The following is an 18,841-nucleotide window of genomic DNA, read 5'->3' on the forward strand; positions in this document are numbered from 1 at the left end:
TTATTACAGTCTAATAGAAAAGAACATTAACTTTGTATAACATTTTATTAGGTCTTGATATTCCCATTCACAGGCTACGGCCTCCTCTTTGGCTTGTATTCTTCTGTTGCTCCTTAAAAAGAAAAAATAATTTTCAATATTGTATGACCTGCAACAATAAAAACAAAACACTTTTAGACAGAGAAAAAAATCATACATTTTAAAAATTCTACTAGGGTTACTTGTAGCAGGTTACTCTTTCTGGCAAAATCCTTGTACTGAGGTGTGTGACTTAGTCAGGCGGCTTAGCCAAATAAAGGGGACACGCCGGACAAGAGCACCACATTTTTTCCACATACTCTCTATCATTATAGGTTTCAATTTTTAGTAGGAGCCACTTCATCAAGATTGCGGTGATGGCAGCCATATAAAGTCTATGAGAAATGCTATATCTTCCAAGCCACTTAGAAGGTCAATCTTGGTGTCAAAATATACATTTTCTGGGTCCAGGAATCATTTAAAGCTATTGAGAATATCACTAGATGATTATTTGATCAAATAGATATGTTCATTTTCACTCAGACTGGGCAACTCGCTTCAAGTGCTGCAGCAGGGTATCCTGAATTGAAACTGTTTGGAATCAATGTTCACGGGAGAGTGTGGATTAGCTGCCATGTACACTGCTCAAAATAATCAAGGGTACGCTTTCATCTCATGTCAGATCTTGATCAACAAATTATTTACAGTGAGTCATCCAGTGATATTCTCAATAGCTTTAAATGATTCTTTGACCCAGAAAATGTATATTTTGACACCAAGATTGACCTTCTAAGTGGCTTGGAAGATATATTGGTTCTCATAGACTTATGGCTTATATGGCTGCCGTCTCCTATCTGCAATCTTGATGAAGTGGCTCCTACCAAAAGTTGAAACCTTTGGTGATAGAGAGCATGTGGAAAAATGTTGGTGCTTTTGTCCGGCGTGTCCCCTTTCTTCTCAAATCTGGTCCTAAGCCGCCTGACTAACTGTGATGGAGTTATAAAATACATTTAAAAAAAGAAAAAAAGAACCACATGGGCAAAGGAGACATTACATATAGTGTGTGTGTGTGTGTGTGTGTGTGTGTGTGTGCAGAGAGGGATGTCCACATTCCACAGGACATAATTTAACAGTGTCTTATTAAGCTTTCACACCCAACAGCCACTGATACATGTTCCAAGCTAACTAGCTAGCTTAAGGACCTATTTTTGCTATCTTGCTAATTTACTTTTCCGCCAAAGGCCCATGATGATTGTTTTTCTCTTTAGCCTTTATGATGTTCATAGCATATTTTATTCATAATTATAACAGGTGAAATAAAATATTTAGACATACCTCGATGGACAGTCCACTGCACTGCTTGTCCCAGGAAGCAAATGCTAGCTAGCTCATTTAATAGCTAGCTCGATGGCTAGCCCGATTGTGGTGGGGCAGGAAAAATAACTGAAAGAGTGTCTAACTGGATTTTTGTTAATTTAATATGGGTATTTGCATTTTTTAATTTACGTTTGTATATTTAGTTTACATTTTTTAAATATTTTAAGAAAGAATTTAAATATTTTTGTAATTTTAACGAAGAAAATGACTGCTATGGCCACTAGGGGGCAAATTTGCGATGGCCTAATATACAGATTTGTTTGAAACATATCCACCAACATATCCACCAAATTGTGTGCTTCTATAACAAAATAAGCAATTCTTGTGATTTATTGAGCTAATCCGCCCCACAGGGGATGCACATTTTTGGGGGGTGCTACCCACACGTTTAGCCCCGTTGCTCATTCCATGAATGCACGATCCTTACAAGCTGTACCTCGTTGTAAAGGTGACTAATCAGGCTTTCCAACAATATACAATTCATCACCAGTTGGTATTATTAAAAGGGCAGTTTTTATTCATCATTGATTTATTTGTATAACAAATGCCTGCCACGGCCACTAGGGGGCGCTTTTGAGGTGGCCCAATATCCAGATTTGTTCGAAACATATTCACCAACACATCTACCAAATTTCATGCTTTTATCACAAAGTGAACGATTGTTCAGCTAATCCGCCCCACTAGTTCTCAAGTTCTTTCCAACATGTTCTACTGCGGGCAACCATCAAAGAAATGAGTTACATTTTCAGCTTCGCTTTTTACTAAAGCTACATTTGAACATGTTGTTGTTTATTTCCTGGGTGTAAACAACCGTGACGTCACGGCGGGCCGCCCCCTTCCTGTTTGTAGTTTAGTTTCACTTTCATCGCTCGTCGTGACGCAGTTTGTTCTTCTTGTCGTCGTCGTCGTTGTTCTCCTTGTTCTCCTCTTCTTCTCCGGCTGAAGGTTCGTGCTGCCTGTTTCCTCTCTGTTGTCGGACTGTTTCTTACTGTTTGTTTCTCTATTTCACTTTAAAATCAGTTAAAGCTTTAAAACTTCAGTCAGCTGTTTACACTGTGACACGGAAACGTCTCTGGATCCTCTGAACAACAACAAACAAACAAACTAACTAACAAACAGTTTCTGCTCTCACTGTTTGTTTGTTTGATTTCACAAAGTTTTTAAACGCTGTAAAAGTTTAGAGGTCGGCGCATGCGCATGGGAGCGTCCTTACAGCCGCGGGAGGGGCTGACGTGAAGTCACGTGTTAATATCAGGGCGCGCGCCAGACGGGAGCGCGCCAGTCACCCATATTTGTTTTGCTTTATTTTATTTATGTTTATTTTTCATGACTATGACGTTGCATTTACATACATAAACAATGCAACGTCAAGAAAATGAAAAAATAAATAAATATTGTTTTAGATTTGTAGGTTTTCAATACATTTTTAAAATCACAGTCTTTAAACATTTTAAAGGAAGGCTTTTTTTTGCCTGATAGCAGCTCAGTGGCTTAACAATAATGTTCAATTAAATCTTTATTAATAATTATAAGTCAATAAATAAGCTCAGATAAATACTTTCATTTTAGTTTAAATCAGTCATTTTAGTTTAAATATTAATTAAATTAATAAATAAGATGAAACTGTAAATTAAATCACAAATTAGTTTCATTATTAATTTTAATGAGATAATGATTAAAATTGAAAATATCTCCAGCCTTATCTATTCATGAAAGTTAATTAAACAAATTAAATTAGCCTAGACAAAAAAAATATCATTTCATAATTTTAATGATGGTTAATTCATTTTTAATACAATTCTGCAACATATTAATCTTCATGTATTCATAAATTAAATAAAACTTAATAATTAAAACGGAACAAAAACTTACAAAAATAAACCCTTATTTTGTAGTTTCAAAAGTTTTGTGCAATTAAATAAATCCATTAGTTTCTGGTAATTACAACTAATTTAAATTGAAAATGTCTGTGTATTTGTGAAAATAAAATTTAAAGAATTGAAACAAGAAAATAAAGAATCTCCTAAAATAAAATTTTGTTATTTAATATGTAAAAATTTAAAATATCAAGATATTATTCCTTGTGTTTGTGAAATTTGAATAAAAAACTTTATAATAGAAAACAACATCAACAAAAATAAAATGTTACATGTAGTTTTATTAATTTTGTAATTAAAATCTAAATTCAAATGATTAAATATGACACATTAAATATGTTTGAAGAGTATAGTATAATAAAAAGATAGAAATTAATACATTATGTGAGCTTAATAATAAACAATTTAAGAAATGATAAAATCACATTTAAAATTCTTTATTTAAAGTGTCAGAAAAATATTTTCTCTCAAGAAAATGAATGAAATCAATCGATAATTTATTATTTAAAAACAAATTAAAATGTGAAACATAAAATGTGTCTGTTCCTCATTTAATGATTAATAATTCATATTTACAAAAAACACACAAAGATTTTATTTATCAGTGAATCTTTATTTCTTTATTATTAATTATCAATAAATGATTTTTGTTATAAATCTATTAAAATCTACACTAAATATTTTTCTGTCACATGAAAACATCTCAAGAAAAACTTGATTCAAAAATAAATTTTAATTAAAATCTAATTTTAAATTATTAAATAATTATTTTATGTAACTTAAGTTACATATTTAATTTTAATAAATTCTAAATTAGTGAAAATACGATCAGAAATAAAAGTTTTACTTTTTTCAGGAACTCAAAATATTATCATTAAATTCATTAATTAAGATTTTAGGCTGATGGCACTTTAAGACTGGAAGACCTGAAGCAGAGGGAAACTGTTAGCCTAGCTTAGCGCAAAGACTGGGAGCGGAGGGAAATTGTTAGCCTAGCTTAGCACAAAGACTGGAATTAGAGGTTAACTATTAGCCTAGCTTAGCACAAAGACTGGGAGCAGAGGAAAACTGTTAGCCTAGCTTAGCACAAAGACTGGAAGCAGGGAGAAATTGTTAGCCTAGCTTAGCACAAAGACCGGAAGCAGAGGGAAACTGTTAGCCTAGCTTAGCACAAAGACTGGAATCAGAGGGAAACCGTTAGCCTAGCTTAGCGCAAAGACAGGGAGCAGAGGGAAATTGTTTGCCTAGCTTAGCACAAAGACTGGAATCAGATGGAAACGATTAGCCTAGCTCAGCACAAAGACTGGGAGCAGAGGGAAACTGTTAGCCTAGCTTAGCACAAAGACTGGAAGCAGGGAGAAATTGTTAGCCTAGCTTAGCACAAAGACTGGGAGCAGAGGGAAACTGTTAGCCTTGCTTAGCACAAAGACTGGGAGCAGAGGGAAACTGTTAGCCTTGCTTAGCACAAAGACTGGGAGCAGAGGGAAACTGCTAGCCTAGCTTAGGACATAGACTGGAATCAGAGGGAAACTGTTAGCCTAGCTTAGCACAAAGACTGGGAGCAGAGGGAAACTGTTAGCCTAGCTTAGGACATAGCCTGGAAGCAGGGGGAAACTGTTAGCCTAGCTTAGCAGAAAGACTGGAAGCAGGGGCAAACTGTTAGCCTTGTCACACCTGTCTTTGAGCCTCACCAGTCCAAATATGGTTTCTTCCTGTTTCAACAAACAAAGATGGCGTCACCGTCACGCTGAACTCGAAGCTTGAGCTTCAAACGGTCCAAAAAAAACCAAACAACCATGACGTCACCTCGAAGACGCCCATTATGTTACAATCTGTGGTTTATAATCAGAGATTCATCAAATAAAATCAGATTCATCAAATATAATCAGAGATTTGACTTCAATCTTCCCAAATTTTCACACACAACACCCCTCCTCCGCTCCCTCCACTGGCTACCAGTGGCTGCGCGGATACGCTTCAAGACTCTAGCTCTGGCGTATTCTGCTGCTAACGGTTCAGGTCCTACTTACATCCAGGACCTTGTCAAACTCTACACTCATGCCCGTCCTCTCCGCTCTGCATCAGCCAAACAGCTGGCGACTCCCACCATGCGTGGGTCAACTCGCCTCAAAACCACTTCCAGACTTTTCTCTGTCTTGGCTCCCAAATGGTGGAACGAGCTCCCCACCGACATCAGGACCTCAGACAGCCTGTACATCTTCCGCCGCAGGCTGAAGACCTATCTCCTCCAACAATACCTCGGTTAAGTCATGGTCACCTAACAGATATATATATTTTTTAAAAAAAAAATTCTTATTCTTTTCTCTTCTTTTCTTCTTTAACATATAGCACTCCTTAGCAATGACAGTTGGCTCTTAAAGTTATGTACTTACTCGATTCCTATGGTCTATGTCTAGTACCATCAGGTTGAATGCACTTATTGTAAGTCGCTTTGGACAAAAGCGTCTGCTAAATGACATGTAATGTAATGTAATGTAATTTGTCAAATAAAATCATCAGAGTGTAAGTAACTTATCTGATCAACAACTTTCATCTGTTCATTCATGTTTTAAGGTGGTTCAGCTGATTTATGGCCTTTAATATAACATTAGCTTTGAAATGATGATAGCTTTAAAATAACATTAGTTTTAATATAACATTAGCTTTAAAAAGCTAGCCTTATTTTGAAGCTAACGTTAGCTTTAAAATGATGTTAGCTTTGAAAGGATGTTAGCTTTAAAATAACATTAGTTTTAATATAATGTGAGCTTTAATATAACATTGGCTTTAATGTGATTTTAGCTTTTATATCATGTTAGCTGTAAATTATTTTAAAAATATCTGACCACTGTCTGTCCCCCGTCTGACCACAGGGGACACAGGGGGATGTAGGAGGACACATGGCGCAATATGTGAACTTTCTTTCTTTCTTTCTTTCTTTCTTTCTTTCTTTCTTTCTTTCTATCTAGAACTATCAGAGACCAGACTGTCCTGGACCTGGACCTGGACCTGAATCTGAACCTGGACTTGGACCTGGACCTGGACCTGGACTTGGACCCAGCTGTGTGTCCATAAAGACTGACCGGTCAATGGATTATCCTGAGAACGTCAAAGATGGACGCCACTCAACAGGGTAATGAAAACAGTAAAGATGAAGATAGACTTCAGACTGTATTGTCCCAGAGGGAGATTTGTGTTCACACTCCGTACAGAAGAAGACACAGATGTGACACAACCAAACACAGCAACATACAGTTAATGACAGAACATCGAGTCTCAGTGACTACATCCAAACACCAAAGCACCAAGCAGCATTTCAGTGAGGCAGTTTGTTAAGTGCCTCAATAGCAGTTGGACGCAATAGCAGAGTGGACGAAACTCCTTCTGAAACGAGCTTTCTTCCATTTTAAAGTCAGACAAATATAAAAATAGACAGCGTCACTATTCATATAGAGAAGTCAGAACGTCACACACATAACTTCCCATCTGCAGACTGCACTGGATTCAGCTTTAAAAGAAGCACTGAAACGTGTCTGAAGTAAATAATAAATTCAGTGTGCAGCAGGTGAACTAAACCACTGACAGGTTTTGTCTCAGTGTGTTGTGGCTGCAGAGCATAATTTATCTTGTGTTTCTATCAGGAGGAAGCTGGAAGAACCTGAACCCAGCTGTGTGTCCATGAAGAGTGACCGGTCTATGGAACCTCCTCTACTCTTCAAAGACGGACACCACTCCAATAGAAAGTGAGGATTTCAAAACCAAACGATTTGTTTTTATTAGGGCCGGGACTTGATTAAAAAAATTATTCTAATTAATGAGAGGCTTTGTAATTAATTAATCGAAATGAATCACATTTTAATCGCATATAAATATTTGACCTGAGAACAGTGAGAAGTATTTTTTTTCACAAGGATTTTTAGTATACCATTGAATAATGACTGAATACATAAGCTTAAGCAACAAAAATATTGTTTATTTTGTTCAAGTCCAACAGATCAGTGCAATTTTTGCCATGAAGTGTAGTAATAGCATATTTAGAAATATAGTGCATTTCATAAATCCAGGTAGCCTATAGGTAGGTAGACCTTCTGTAAACTATAATACTTTGGTTTTTTTAAGTAAAACACAATCCACGCTAGCTACCACAATAGCCCCTAGCTGCTATATGTTTAGCATTGAGGTGATACTTGAGGCTGGATGTGCTGTGGTGATATGTGAATTCCTTGTTGCATAGCAACACAACCATGCTCTTATCGACGCTTCCGTCCGTTGTTTTTTTGTAACAAAATGTCCCATCATCCATGGGGCCAACCAAAGCGTCTCATCAGCTTCTTCCTTCATGTTCACTGTGGTTTGTTGTTGTCTGAACTCATGAACGCTAGTTGGTGCTCCAGTATTATCGGTCCGCCTGAAAGTCATCCAGAGAGAAACGTTCCGCGGGGCAAAAATAAGTGCGATTAAAATGCATACATTTTTTTACCGCATTAATTTTTGTGTAATTAATTAATCTTAATTAACGCGTTAAAGTCCCAGCCCTAGTTTTTATCTGACTCCATTACTTTCACTGGCACCAACAGAAGCAGGGAGGTGGAGGTGCTGACTCTCATATATGGCAGTAATATCAAACTTCATATGATGTAGTATAGTTATGGCTGCAGAGCATAATTTATTTTGTGTTTCTATGAGGAGGAAGCTGGAAGAACCTGAACCCAGCTGTGTCTCCATGAAGAGTGACCGGTCTATGGAACCTCCTCTACTCTTCAAAGATGGACACCACTCCAATAGAAGGTGAGGATTTCAAAACCAAACGATTTCTTTTTATCTGACCTGATTCAACTCACCACAGCTCTGCTCCTCTCTTCTAAGTGTCCAAGACATACAGCCGCAGATCTGATAATATGATATGAATATCAATCATCGATCTTTGGCCTAGAGTGCTCTGGTACCAAGTACACTTATGAGCAACTCTCTGCTTGAACAGTGTTCGTTCCTTGAGTAGTGTTCGTTATAGCCTTGCAATTTGCAGTCGCATAGGGGCGACCCTCTTGTTCCCCGGGTAGAACTCCAACATAGCGGCGCTCAGCTGGGGCTTGTGAGGATCCCCACACCCACCGGGTTCCTCTCACCCTCTGCAACTCCGGAAAAAAAGTCCAGCCCCTCGGCAGGAGTTTGGTTCCAGAGCCAATGCTATGTGTGGAGGTGAGCCCAAATATATCTAGTTGGTTGGTCGAAGATAATCCAGTGAAAACCTGTTTTTCCATGTGTTGGCAGTTTCTTCCCTAACCCAGGCAGAGATTTTTTACGGCTTTGTGTGGTTGCTGGTGCCAACTTACTACTGTTGCTGTCGGGGCCATTTTCACCTGACTGGTTGGCCAGCGTCAGGAGCTAACGATATCTGTGTCCTTTTAAGATTTATTAAAGCGTCTGTTTTTAAATGTCTATGATTAAATGACGATTAGGGTTGTCTTGTTTTTTTTTTTAACTCTAGATCAAAAAGCGATTGAAATGTGCTTTCATTTTCAATCATCGATTGGACTATACGGCCTTCCTATGCCACATTTCAGAAGTATATGGCAGTTATATCTGGCTGCAGAGCGGAATTTATCTTGTGTTTCTATCAGGAGGAAGCTGGAAGAACCTGAACCCAGCTGTGTCTCCATGAAGAGTGATGGCTCTATGGAACCTCCTCTACTCTTCAAAGATGGACACCACTCCACAAGAAGGTGAGGATTTTAAACGTTTGGTAGCTGAGTGGATCATTCCACATTACTGTGACGTCCCAGGTCCAGTTCTGACCTTGACACAACTGTTACACCCCCCCACCCCCTTCCTGCCCTTTTCAAGTATCTCCATATAATTCCAGTTGCTCTTGAGTCAGCCCTTTCTTGGTCACTACTGGGAGTCATGTGACACACCGTTCACACTCTTTGTGTCCTCACCTTTACCTTGTGTTTGTGTCGTGTGGATGGACAGAATGTGAGCTGATTTTTATGATTCCTCCACAGAGTGGACCAGCAGAGCTCAGAGGTTCCCGGCGGTCAGTCTGCCGAGCAGCATCAGACACACCTGAACTCCATATTTATGGTCTGTACAAGTACAGCAACAATGTATCATATTTTCTGTTCATAATCATCTCCATGCTGCAGTTCATAGACCATTGGAGCATCAGTCTCTGTTCTATAATTCCAGTTTGACTGGTTCATTTATATAACACTCTGTTCCAGCTGCTGGAGGAGAACATCTGCACTTTTGTGAAGAACGAGCTGAAGAAGATCCAGAAGGTTCTGAGTCCAGATTACCAAGAATCCTCGGAGACTCAGAGGGAGGATGAGGAGGATGAAGAGCAGATGAGGAGCAGCAGAGAGGCCTTTCTGAAGATCACACTGCACTTCCTGAGGACAATGGAGCAGAAGGATCTGGCTGACTGTCTGCAGAGCAGTAAGATGAATATCTCTTAAGATTATCATGCGGGATTAATGTGACACAGATTTAAACAAAAGTAACGTATTCATTGATCATATTTGTTGTTTGTTCATTCAGGAAGTAATTCTGGAGTTTGTCAACCTAAACTGAAGTCCAGCCTGCAGAAGAAGTTCCAATGTGTGTTTGAGGGGATCTCTAAAGCAGGAAACCCAACCCTTCTGAATCAGATCTACACAGAGCTATACATCACAGAGGGCGGGACTGCAGAGGTCAATGATCAACATGAGGTCAGACAGATTGAAACAGCATCCAGGAAACCAGTCAGACCAGAAACAACAATCAGACAAGAAGACATCTTTAAAGCCTCACCTGGAAGAGATGAACCAATCAGAACAGTGCTGACAAAGGGAGTGGCTGGCATTGGGAAAACAGTCTTAACACAGAAGTTCACTCTGGACTGGGCTGAAGACAAAACCAACCAGGACATCCACTTCACATTTCCATTCACTTTCAGAGAGCTGAATGTGCTGAAAGAGAGAAAGTTCAGCTTGGTAGAACTCGTTGATCACTTCTTTCCTGAAACCAAAGAAGCAGGAAACTTCAGGTTTGGAGAGTTCCACGTTGTGTTCATCTTTGACGGTCTGGATGAGTGTCGACTTCCTCTGGACTTCCACAACACTGAGATCCTGACTGATGTCACAGAGTCCACCTCAGTGGATGTGCTGCTGACAAACCTCATCAGGGGGAAGCTGCTTCCCTCTGCTCGCCTCTGGATAACCACACGACCTGCAGCAGCCAATCAGATCCCCCCTGGCTGTGTTGACATGGTGACAGAGGTCAGAGGGTTCACTGACCCACAGAAGGAGGAGTACTTCAGGAAGAGATTCAGAGATGAGGAGCAGGCCGGCAGAATCATCTCCCACATCAAGACATCACGAACCCTCCATATCATGTGCCACATCCCAGTCTTCTGCTGGATCTCTGCTACAGTTCTGGATCCGTTGAAAACCAGAGAGGGAGGAGAGCTGCCCAAGACCCTGACTGAGATGTACATCCACTTCCTGGTGGTTCAGTCCAAAGTGAAGAACATCAAGTACGATGGAGGAGCTGAGACAGATCCACACTGGAGTCCAGAGAGCAGGAAGATGATTGAGTCTCTGGGAAAACTGGCTTTTGATCAGCTGCAGAAAGGAAACCTGATCTTCTATGACTCAGACCTGACAGAGTGTGACATCGATATCAGAGCAGCCTCAGTGTATTCAGGAGTGTTCACAAAGGTCTTTAGAGAGGAGAGAGGACTGTACCAGGACAGGGTGTTCTGCTTCGTCCATCTGAGTGTTCAGGAGTTTCTGGCTGCTCTTCATGTTCATCTGACCTTCATCAAGTCTGGAGTCAATCTGATAGCAGAGGAACCAACAGAGACGCGTCTCTACCAGAGTGCTGTGGACAAGGCCTTACAGAGTCCAAATGGACACCTGGACTTGTTCCTCCGCTTCCTCCTGGGTCTTTCTCTGGAGACCAATCAGAATCTCCTCAGAGGCCTGCTGACACAGACAGGAAGTAGCTCACAGACCAATCAGGAAACAGTCCAGTACATCAAGGAGAAGATCAACAAAGATCTCTCTGCAGAGAGAAGCATCAACCTGTTCCACTGTCTGAATGAACTGAATGATCGTTCTCTAGTGGAGGAGATCCAACGGTCCCTGAGAAATGGACGTCTCTCCACAGATAAGCTGTCTCCTGCTCAGTGGTCAGCTCTGGTCTTCATCTTACTGTCATCAGAAACAGATCTGGACGTGTTTGACCTGAAGAAATACTCTGCTTCAGAGGAGGCTCTTCTGAGGCTGCTGCCAGTGGTCAAAGTCTCCAACAAAGCTCTGTGAGTACAGAGATCTTTGGATTCTGATATCATAACTTAAACACTTTGCTCTCTCTTGTTAACTTACTTCTTGTTTTTTCTTTGTTATTGTGTCTCCTCAGGCTGAATGGCTGTAACCTGTCAGAGAGAAGCTGTGAAGCTCTGTCCTCAGTCCTCAGCTCCCAGTCCTCCAGTCTGAGAGAGCTGGACCTGAGTAGCAACAACCTGCAGGATTCAAGAGTGGAGCGGCTGTTTGATGGACTCAACAGTCCACATTGTAAACTGAGAACTCTCAGGTCAGATCATTAGTTTGTCACAAAGTAGACGATCTTTAAATCACAGTTTGGATGCACCCACACAGCAAAGTATTTTTAACTTTTTTTTAAATGGAGTGACGCTTACAAGCTAGTTCAGGCAGACAACTCGAGCTGCGCTGCCATACACATGACATGCCTCACTCCTCATACATCCTCCCAATACGGGAATCCTTCACAGCCGGAGAGCTGCAGTTTCAGGACCCTCATTCTTTCGTGACAGCGCCACCTACTATACTATAATATAATATAATATGATATAATATAATACAATATAATATAATATAATATCATATAATAACAATAACAATAACAATAATATATGGATAAATAAAGATACATTGTGTTAATATACGGTTATAACACTATATAGCACTGGTCCCATACAGCAATAGCTGTATGGGACCAGTGCTGCACTACTGTTACGGTGTGTTCAGACCGGACGCGTAGCGGGACAAGATTACATACAAAGTCAATGCAAACACGCGAATAGACGCAAATTTTTGCCGGTGGGAATGCCGCGATTGACGCGAATGTCGCGGCGCGAATGAAACAACGCAAATTCGCGTGAGTTCAATAAATTCAACTTTGGCGAAATATTCGCGTGACGCTGTGTCGGGACAGCCTATGAGCGTTGAGATTCTGGACGACAGTGACGTCATGCATCCCGGGAACCCGCCTATTCCGGAAAAGTGGAGGAGAAACTTATTGTTGCGGTCTGTGGGCTTCCCGAGCTTTTTGACACATCATCACCCTCCTACCGCAACCAAAACCATAAAGATCTTGCCTGGAGGAGGGTGAGTGAGGTCACCGGTCTGCCTGGTAAGTTGTGACAATGTGATTTCAGCTATCTGTTGTGTCATGGTTGATGACAGAATGAAATGGAGGGAATTATTTGGCGCTAAATAGTCTCTTGGGCGAAAATTCGCGAGTTATTTACTCGCGCGAGTGACGCAAGTAAATTCAACTACTCGCGCGATCAACTCGCGCGAGTAATGCAACGCGAAAACTTGCTACGCGTCCGGTCTGGACACACGGTTATACTGTGGATTTTTTTTTCTTCCTCTTCCGGACGCAATTTCGTCCCGCGACTAGTCCTACAGCTTGAAGAGTTGCAGGACAAAATATATATCAAAACGTGCGGTTTGATCGGGATCGGTGTGCTATTACTTTTCTCTACAGAATACGAATTTTTCGCGACGCAAGTCGAAAAAGAACAATAATTGGAGATTTTTAAACGTCTACTTCTCCGGCATAATTTCACCTAGAGACTCCATTTAAACTTTAAACAGTAGACACAAGTCTTGTGTATCGGTGTATTAATCCACGTTTCGATAGGTCATATAGTTTTTTTTATCAATTCCTGTTCAATGACCATGATCATTTTTGGAGGAATTCTGAGATTATAATGGGTGTGTATTGCACGGAATGTTCGTGTCACAGTGTGTGATGTCATCGCTCAGAGTGTAGAGGGAGAGGAAAAACTGTCAAAAAATAAATTTGAAAACTGCGCTCCAGGCCGCAAATTCCACTCTACAGAAATAATTTATACATAGAAACGTAGGAAAATTTGTCTTCTCACTCACAATTCTCTGGTAAAGCTGTCAGAGTTATAGTTTGGGCGTGAGGTAAATTTCACCTCAGCAGGTTCCTTTTTTATGGCAGGGATGAGGCATTTCTCTTTCCTTACTCTTAGCTGAACTCAGGCAGGAGATTCATTTTGCCATCTTTTCAAAACAGGTTCATTTGTCATTTTCCAAAAAGGTTCTTTCTAATATATTTAATATATTGTGCACTGCACTGTGTCAGGAGAAAGTGTATGTCTGATACTTCTGTGTTTAGGTGACAGTGGTGGCTGTTGTCTTTCTCTAGCAGTATTTGTCTGTACCTTCTCACTTCTATGGCCAGGCTTTGTACACTGTTTCAGCGTCTCTCTCTCACTCAGATTATCTCTCACATTCTCTCTCTCACACACACACACACACACATTCTCTCTCTCTCTCTCTCTCCCTCACTCACAGTCTCTCTTAATGCAATGTTTTACAATATGATATGTTTTTCAATTTTAATGAATTAAAACAAATGTTTTAATACATAATTAATGTTTCTTGGTGAATGAGAATGTTAAGGTATTAATCTGAAAGGTAAAACCAGCGTAATTTAACCAAACGGCCTTTGTGCCCTGTCATGTGGCCTTTGTGCCCTTAAAAAAAATGCCCCTCGGCCTTGCCCCTAAAATTACGAAATTCCAAGCCTGGCGCGCACACACACACACACACACACACACACAGGTAACTTTATGTGATTTTAATTACACACACACACACACATACACACACACACACACACAGGTAACTTTATGCGATTTTCGCTACACACACACACACACACACACACACACCCAAATGCGCGTGTAAGCGCGCACTCTCCTCACTGGTAGAGCGCTTGCCATGTAGGCTGAGGCCTTGCTGCGGCGGAGCTGGGTTCGAATCCGGCCTGAGCTCCCTTTGCCGCATGTCTTCCCCTCTGTCACCCCCTTTCACTCTGTCGCTGTCAATAAAGCATAAAAATGCCTAAAAAATAATCTTAAAAAAAAAAAAAAAAGAATCTCATCATAGTGTACACACACCGGCAGTAGCCCCTGTGGCCCTTTTAGAATTTCCCCAGAGGAAATTTTCATGGCTGGTCTCAGCTGCTGTGTGGAACTGGTCTGACTGGTCGCTGTTACTGGGAGGTTCAGTGGAGCGGAAACGTTGCTGTAGCAGTGAGTTACAGAGGAATCAGACGGAGAGGAAGCAGTTATGACTGTCTGTTTGGATGCAATGATCAGTCCTGGAGTCTGAGGTGCTCTGGTGGTCGTTACTATGTCTGTCACAATATGAGAGGAACAGACATCTCCTCCTCCTCCTCCTCCTCCTCCTCCTCCTCCTCCTCTGGTACAGTAGCAGTGTATGTGGACTGTCCTGCTGGCTCTCTGTCCTTCTACAGAGTCTCCTCTGACTCTCTGATCCACCTCCACACCTTCAACACCACATTCACTGAAACTCTTTCTCCTGGGATAAGGTTAGACTCTAACTCCTCAGTGTCTCTGTGAGAGGACAGACGGTCTCCTCCTGTTAGAGGATAGACTGTCTCCTCCTGTTAGAGGACAGACTGTCTCTTCCTGTCAGAGGACAGACTGTCTCCTCCTGTTAGAGGACAGACTGTCTCCTCCTGTTAGAGGACAGACTGTCTCCTCCTGTTAGAGGACAGACTGTCTCCTCCTGTTACAGGACAGACTGTTTTCTCCTGTGAGAGGACAGACTGTCTCCTCCTGTGAGAGGACAGACTGTCTCCTCCTGTAGAGAACAGACTGTCTCCTCCTGTCAGAGGACAGACTGTCTCCTCCTGTAGAGAACAGACTGTCTCCTCCTGTTAGAGGACAGACTGTCTCCTCCTGTTAGAGGACAGACTGTCTCCTCCTGTTACAGGACAGACTGTTTTCTCCTGTGAGAGGACAGACTGTCTCCTCCTGTGAGAGGACAGACTGTCTCCTCCTGTAGAGAACAGACCGTCTCCTCCTGTAGAGAACAGACTGTCTCCTCCTGTAGAGAACAGACTATCGATAACTTGTCTGATTATGTCAAATATAATTTAAATCCTTTGTTAAAATTCTCTATGAAATCAAAAAGTATGTTTGTGAAGTTTTTTTATGTATTTTGTTTGAGTCAATAAATATATTTGAAGAGTCAGAACTGTTTGATATTAATCATCAATCTGCACTAATAACATTTTAGGTTTTCTTTCTCTCAGGTTATGAACTTCCTTTTAAAATTCAAAAGTGTATAATTATTAAGTAGGTAATTATCTTTTTTATCTGCTGAAAAATAAATCCATATTGTGTATCTCAAATAAAATAAAATTCTTAAAGAAATTGACATCTTTTACATGTTACATTTAAACAGATTAAAGCATATAACTATAACATTTAAAACTATTAAATAAAAAATACAAAACTAAAATAAATTATTCATAAACCTTTTGAATGTTACACCTGTAAATGTCCTCTGTGGTTCATAAGTACATTTCTATTATTATTTAGTTTAATAAACATTTAAAGAAGATTAATGCACACAGAGGAAATGTGTTACAATAAAAACAAATACAAAAAAAGTACATAGAAATGAATTAAATTAATCATTTTAATGAAATTAAGTTTAAAAAAATGAAATGAAAGATTTAAGCTAGACTAAAAATTAGAATAAATTAATTAAATGTAAAATGAATTAGATAGAATACATAGACAAAATTAAATAATGGTTAACAATAATAATAATTTACATAAATTAAATAAAAGCTAAAAGCTGAACTAAAAACTATTGTAGATAAAATAGACAAAAATGAAGAAAGATAAAATTATTATTAATAATAATCATAATAATAGCAATTAAATAACATAAAATAGGGTACAGTTTACCAACATATAATAAAGTAAGCATATTAAATAATGTATAAAAATAATAATGAAGCATTCTTAATTAATGTTTTTATTTAAATTAATTTAATTTTAAGAAACGTTTCAATTTTAAATTAATTTAATTCAAATAAAAACAGTAGAATTAAATAAATAAATAACAGCTCAGTGTTCAGATAACAGAACATCAACAACAGACATTCAGTCACTTCAAAGTGTTTCATTTGTAAGTTTTAAAGTTATTAATTTGTGATTTTATAACAAGAAAATGTTACTTTTATGCAAGACTTTAACATTCCCGACAGCACCTGAAGGCACCGCAGGAGCCCGCCCCTGAGCTGTGATTGGCGGAGAGCTGGTGTCGTCAGAGGAGCAGGAAACAAGCGGAAAGCAGCAGCGGTGATTGAGAAGGAGAAGAAGAAGAAGAAAAAGGCTCCAGACTTTCTAAAGCGAGCACAGATGAAATCCCTGAAACAGAAAATGTAATATTAGGTGGTGACTGGAACATGGTTGTGGATGAGTGGAAGGACAGATGTCCCAGCAAATTCACACATCTCCATCCTAACTTAGTTTGATTTGATTTCTCTAACACTTTATGTCTTCATGATCCATGGAGGGAAAAAGATCCAAATCATCAAGAGTTTTCCAGCTTCAAACCAGATGTAGCCACAATCAGATGTAGATGAGATTAGTGGTTAGTAGCAGACACAATGCTTCATCAAATATCAAAGTGTGAAATATCCCCTGCTCCACTTCCTGATCACTGCTGTGTTGACTTCTCTCTAACGCCTAGAATGCAGTCTAGCAGGAGAAAAGGATCCTGGAAATGTAATGCCAGTCTGCTAAAACATGTCGAGTACAATAACGGCATCAAATACCTGATTCAAGAAATATTACAGGATGACTCCATACTGTCATACACTCAAAAATGGGACTTTATAAAAGACAAAATATGCCAATACTCAATCTCCTTCAGTAAACACATGAACCCTCTGGAGTCCACGAAAGCGCCGGAGCACGACTTCTTCATGACGTCACAAGGTGAAAACGTTCAGCAGCATGGAGCCCTGCTGTCAGCTCAACTCTAAAGTTTTGGCTTTTCTACAAGTTTCCATGTCACATTTAATGCATCCACCCTTTTTTAGCAAAGGACGCTCCAAGTGTATTAACACCATTTGACTGTTTTTGCAGAGATTTTTCTCATTTAGCATTTGGAACGCAATCTTTTGTCTTTACTGTTTTGTTTTTTTTTGTTATAATTTCTTTGTGTTTTTATCTGTGTTTTTTGTAATTTCTTTGTTTTTTGTGTGTTTTTTGTAATTTTTGTATTTTTATTATGTTTTTGGTGTTTTTTGTAATTTTGTGTATGTTTTTGGTTTGTTTTTCATGTTTTATGTGTGTTTGTGTATTTTTTGTGTGTGTATTTTTGTGTGTTTTTTTTGTGTTCAAAATGTTGATCCAGTCAGTCCAAATGAAAACATAATCAGGTCATATAGGTGAGGTTGAGCTGAAAACACTGATACCAACACGTCATGGTAAAGATGTTTAAGTGGTTTATATACAGGCAGAATGAAAAGGAGTCAAAAACCCACAAAATAGCCCCAAACTCTAAAGGGTTAAGTCATGTGAATGCTTCGACTTGTAAGGATTAAAAGGAAACATAGATTAGAGGAAGAAAATATCATAAAGGAGATACAGTTGGTCAGTAGCAAACGATTATTAACAGAGAAGGACAAAAATAAACTTTCTTCATCACAATCCAAACTGGATCAAATCTATGAAAGAAAAGCCAGAGGGGCGTTTATCAGGTCAAGGTCTAAGTGGATCCAAGAAGGAAAAACTCTGCGTATTTCTGTAGAGTGGAAAAAAAAAAACGAGAGGAGAGGAACTCTATTAAAAGTCTTCCAATGAATGATGTGGACTGCACAGAGGCCAAACTTCTAGCAAGAGAAATAAGTATGTTCTATCAACATCTATATGGCTCATCCTTCTCCACAACACATCTTCTTCTTGAGTAAAATTACCAAAAAAAGACACAAAATGACCAGAAAATACACAATGACAAAAAAAAGACACAAAATGCCAAAAAAATAGACACAAAATGAACAGAAAAGACACAAAATTACAAAAAAAAAGACACAAAATGACTAAAAAAAATACACAAAATGACCAAAATTGTTCTGTTAAACACACAAGACACAAATAAAATCGAGTCCCACTAGAATAAAAACCAGAGTTGATGACAGGATCACACACAATCAAAAGGTTTTTCTTTGTTTCTTTTTGGTTCAAACTGTTGATCCAATAAGTCAGAATAAAAAATAAATTATTATCAGGTCATATAGGTGAAAAAAATATACCAACATGGCATTTAAACATTGTTTAAGTGGTGTATACAAGCAGAATGAAAAGGATTCAGAAATGGACCAAATAGCCCAAAAAGACTCCATAGAGTTAACAAAAGTCTTTTCCCAATTCAATCAAACAGAAAAGTCATTCTCCAACTATTTCCTAAATCAGA

General features: G+C 39.2%; 1 protein-coding gene across 6 annotated transcripts in view; it reads left to right on the top strand.

Moving 5' to 3' along the window:
* Positions 1 to 2,076: 2,076 nt before the first annotated feature.
* The window catches only part of LOC131993776 (NACHT, LRR and PYD domains-containing protein 4A-like), a 34,568-nt gene continuing 17,803 nt past the window's right edge, over positions 2,077 to 18,841 (top strand). The window contains exons 1-9 of one of the 6 annotated variants that reach the window (XM_059359800.1): positions 2,077 to 2,340; positions 6,242 to 6,405; positions 6,914 to 7,015; positions 7,959 to 8,060; positions 8,894 to 8,995; positions 9,278 to 9,356; positions 9,497 to 9,710; positions 9,813 to 11,574; positions 11,676 to 11,849. In XM_059359800.1, coding sequence (XP_059215783.1) covers positions 6,362 to 6,405; positions 6,914 to 7,015; positions 7,959 to 8,060; positions 8,894 to 8,995; positions 9,278 to 9,356; positions 9,497 to 9,710; positions 9,813 to 11,574; positions 11,676 to 11,849 — 2,579 coding nt within the window. In that variant the 5' untranslated portion in view covers positions 2,077 to 2,340; positions 6,242 to 6,361. Of the gene's footprint in view, positions 2,341 to 6,241; positions 6,406 to 6,913; positions 7,016 to 7,958; positions 8,472 to 8,760; positions 8,996 to 9,277; positions 9,357 to 9,496; positions 9,711 to 9,812; positions 11,575 to 11,675; positions 11,850 to 18,841 lie in introns of those variants that run through there. The other 5 variants (XM_059359802.1, XM_059359804.1, XM_059359803.1 and 2 more) reach the window with 5 other exon arrangements.

The sequence above is a fragment of the Centropristis striata genome, chromosome 20, assembly GCF_030273125.1.
Source record: "Centropristis striata isolate RG_2023a ecotype Rhode Island chromosome 20, C.striata_1.0, whole genome shotgun sequence".
NCBI lineage: Eukaryota > Metazoa > Chordata > Actinopteri > Perciformes > Serranidae > Centropristis > Centropristis striata.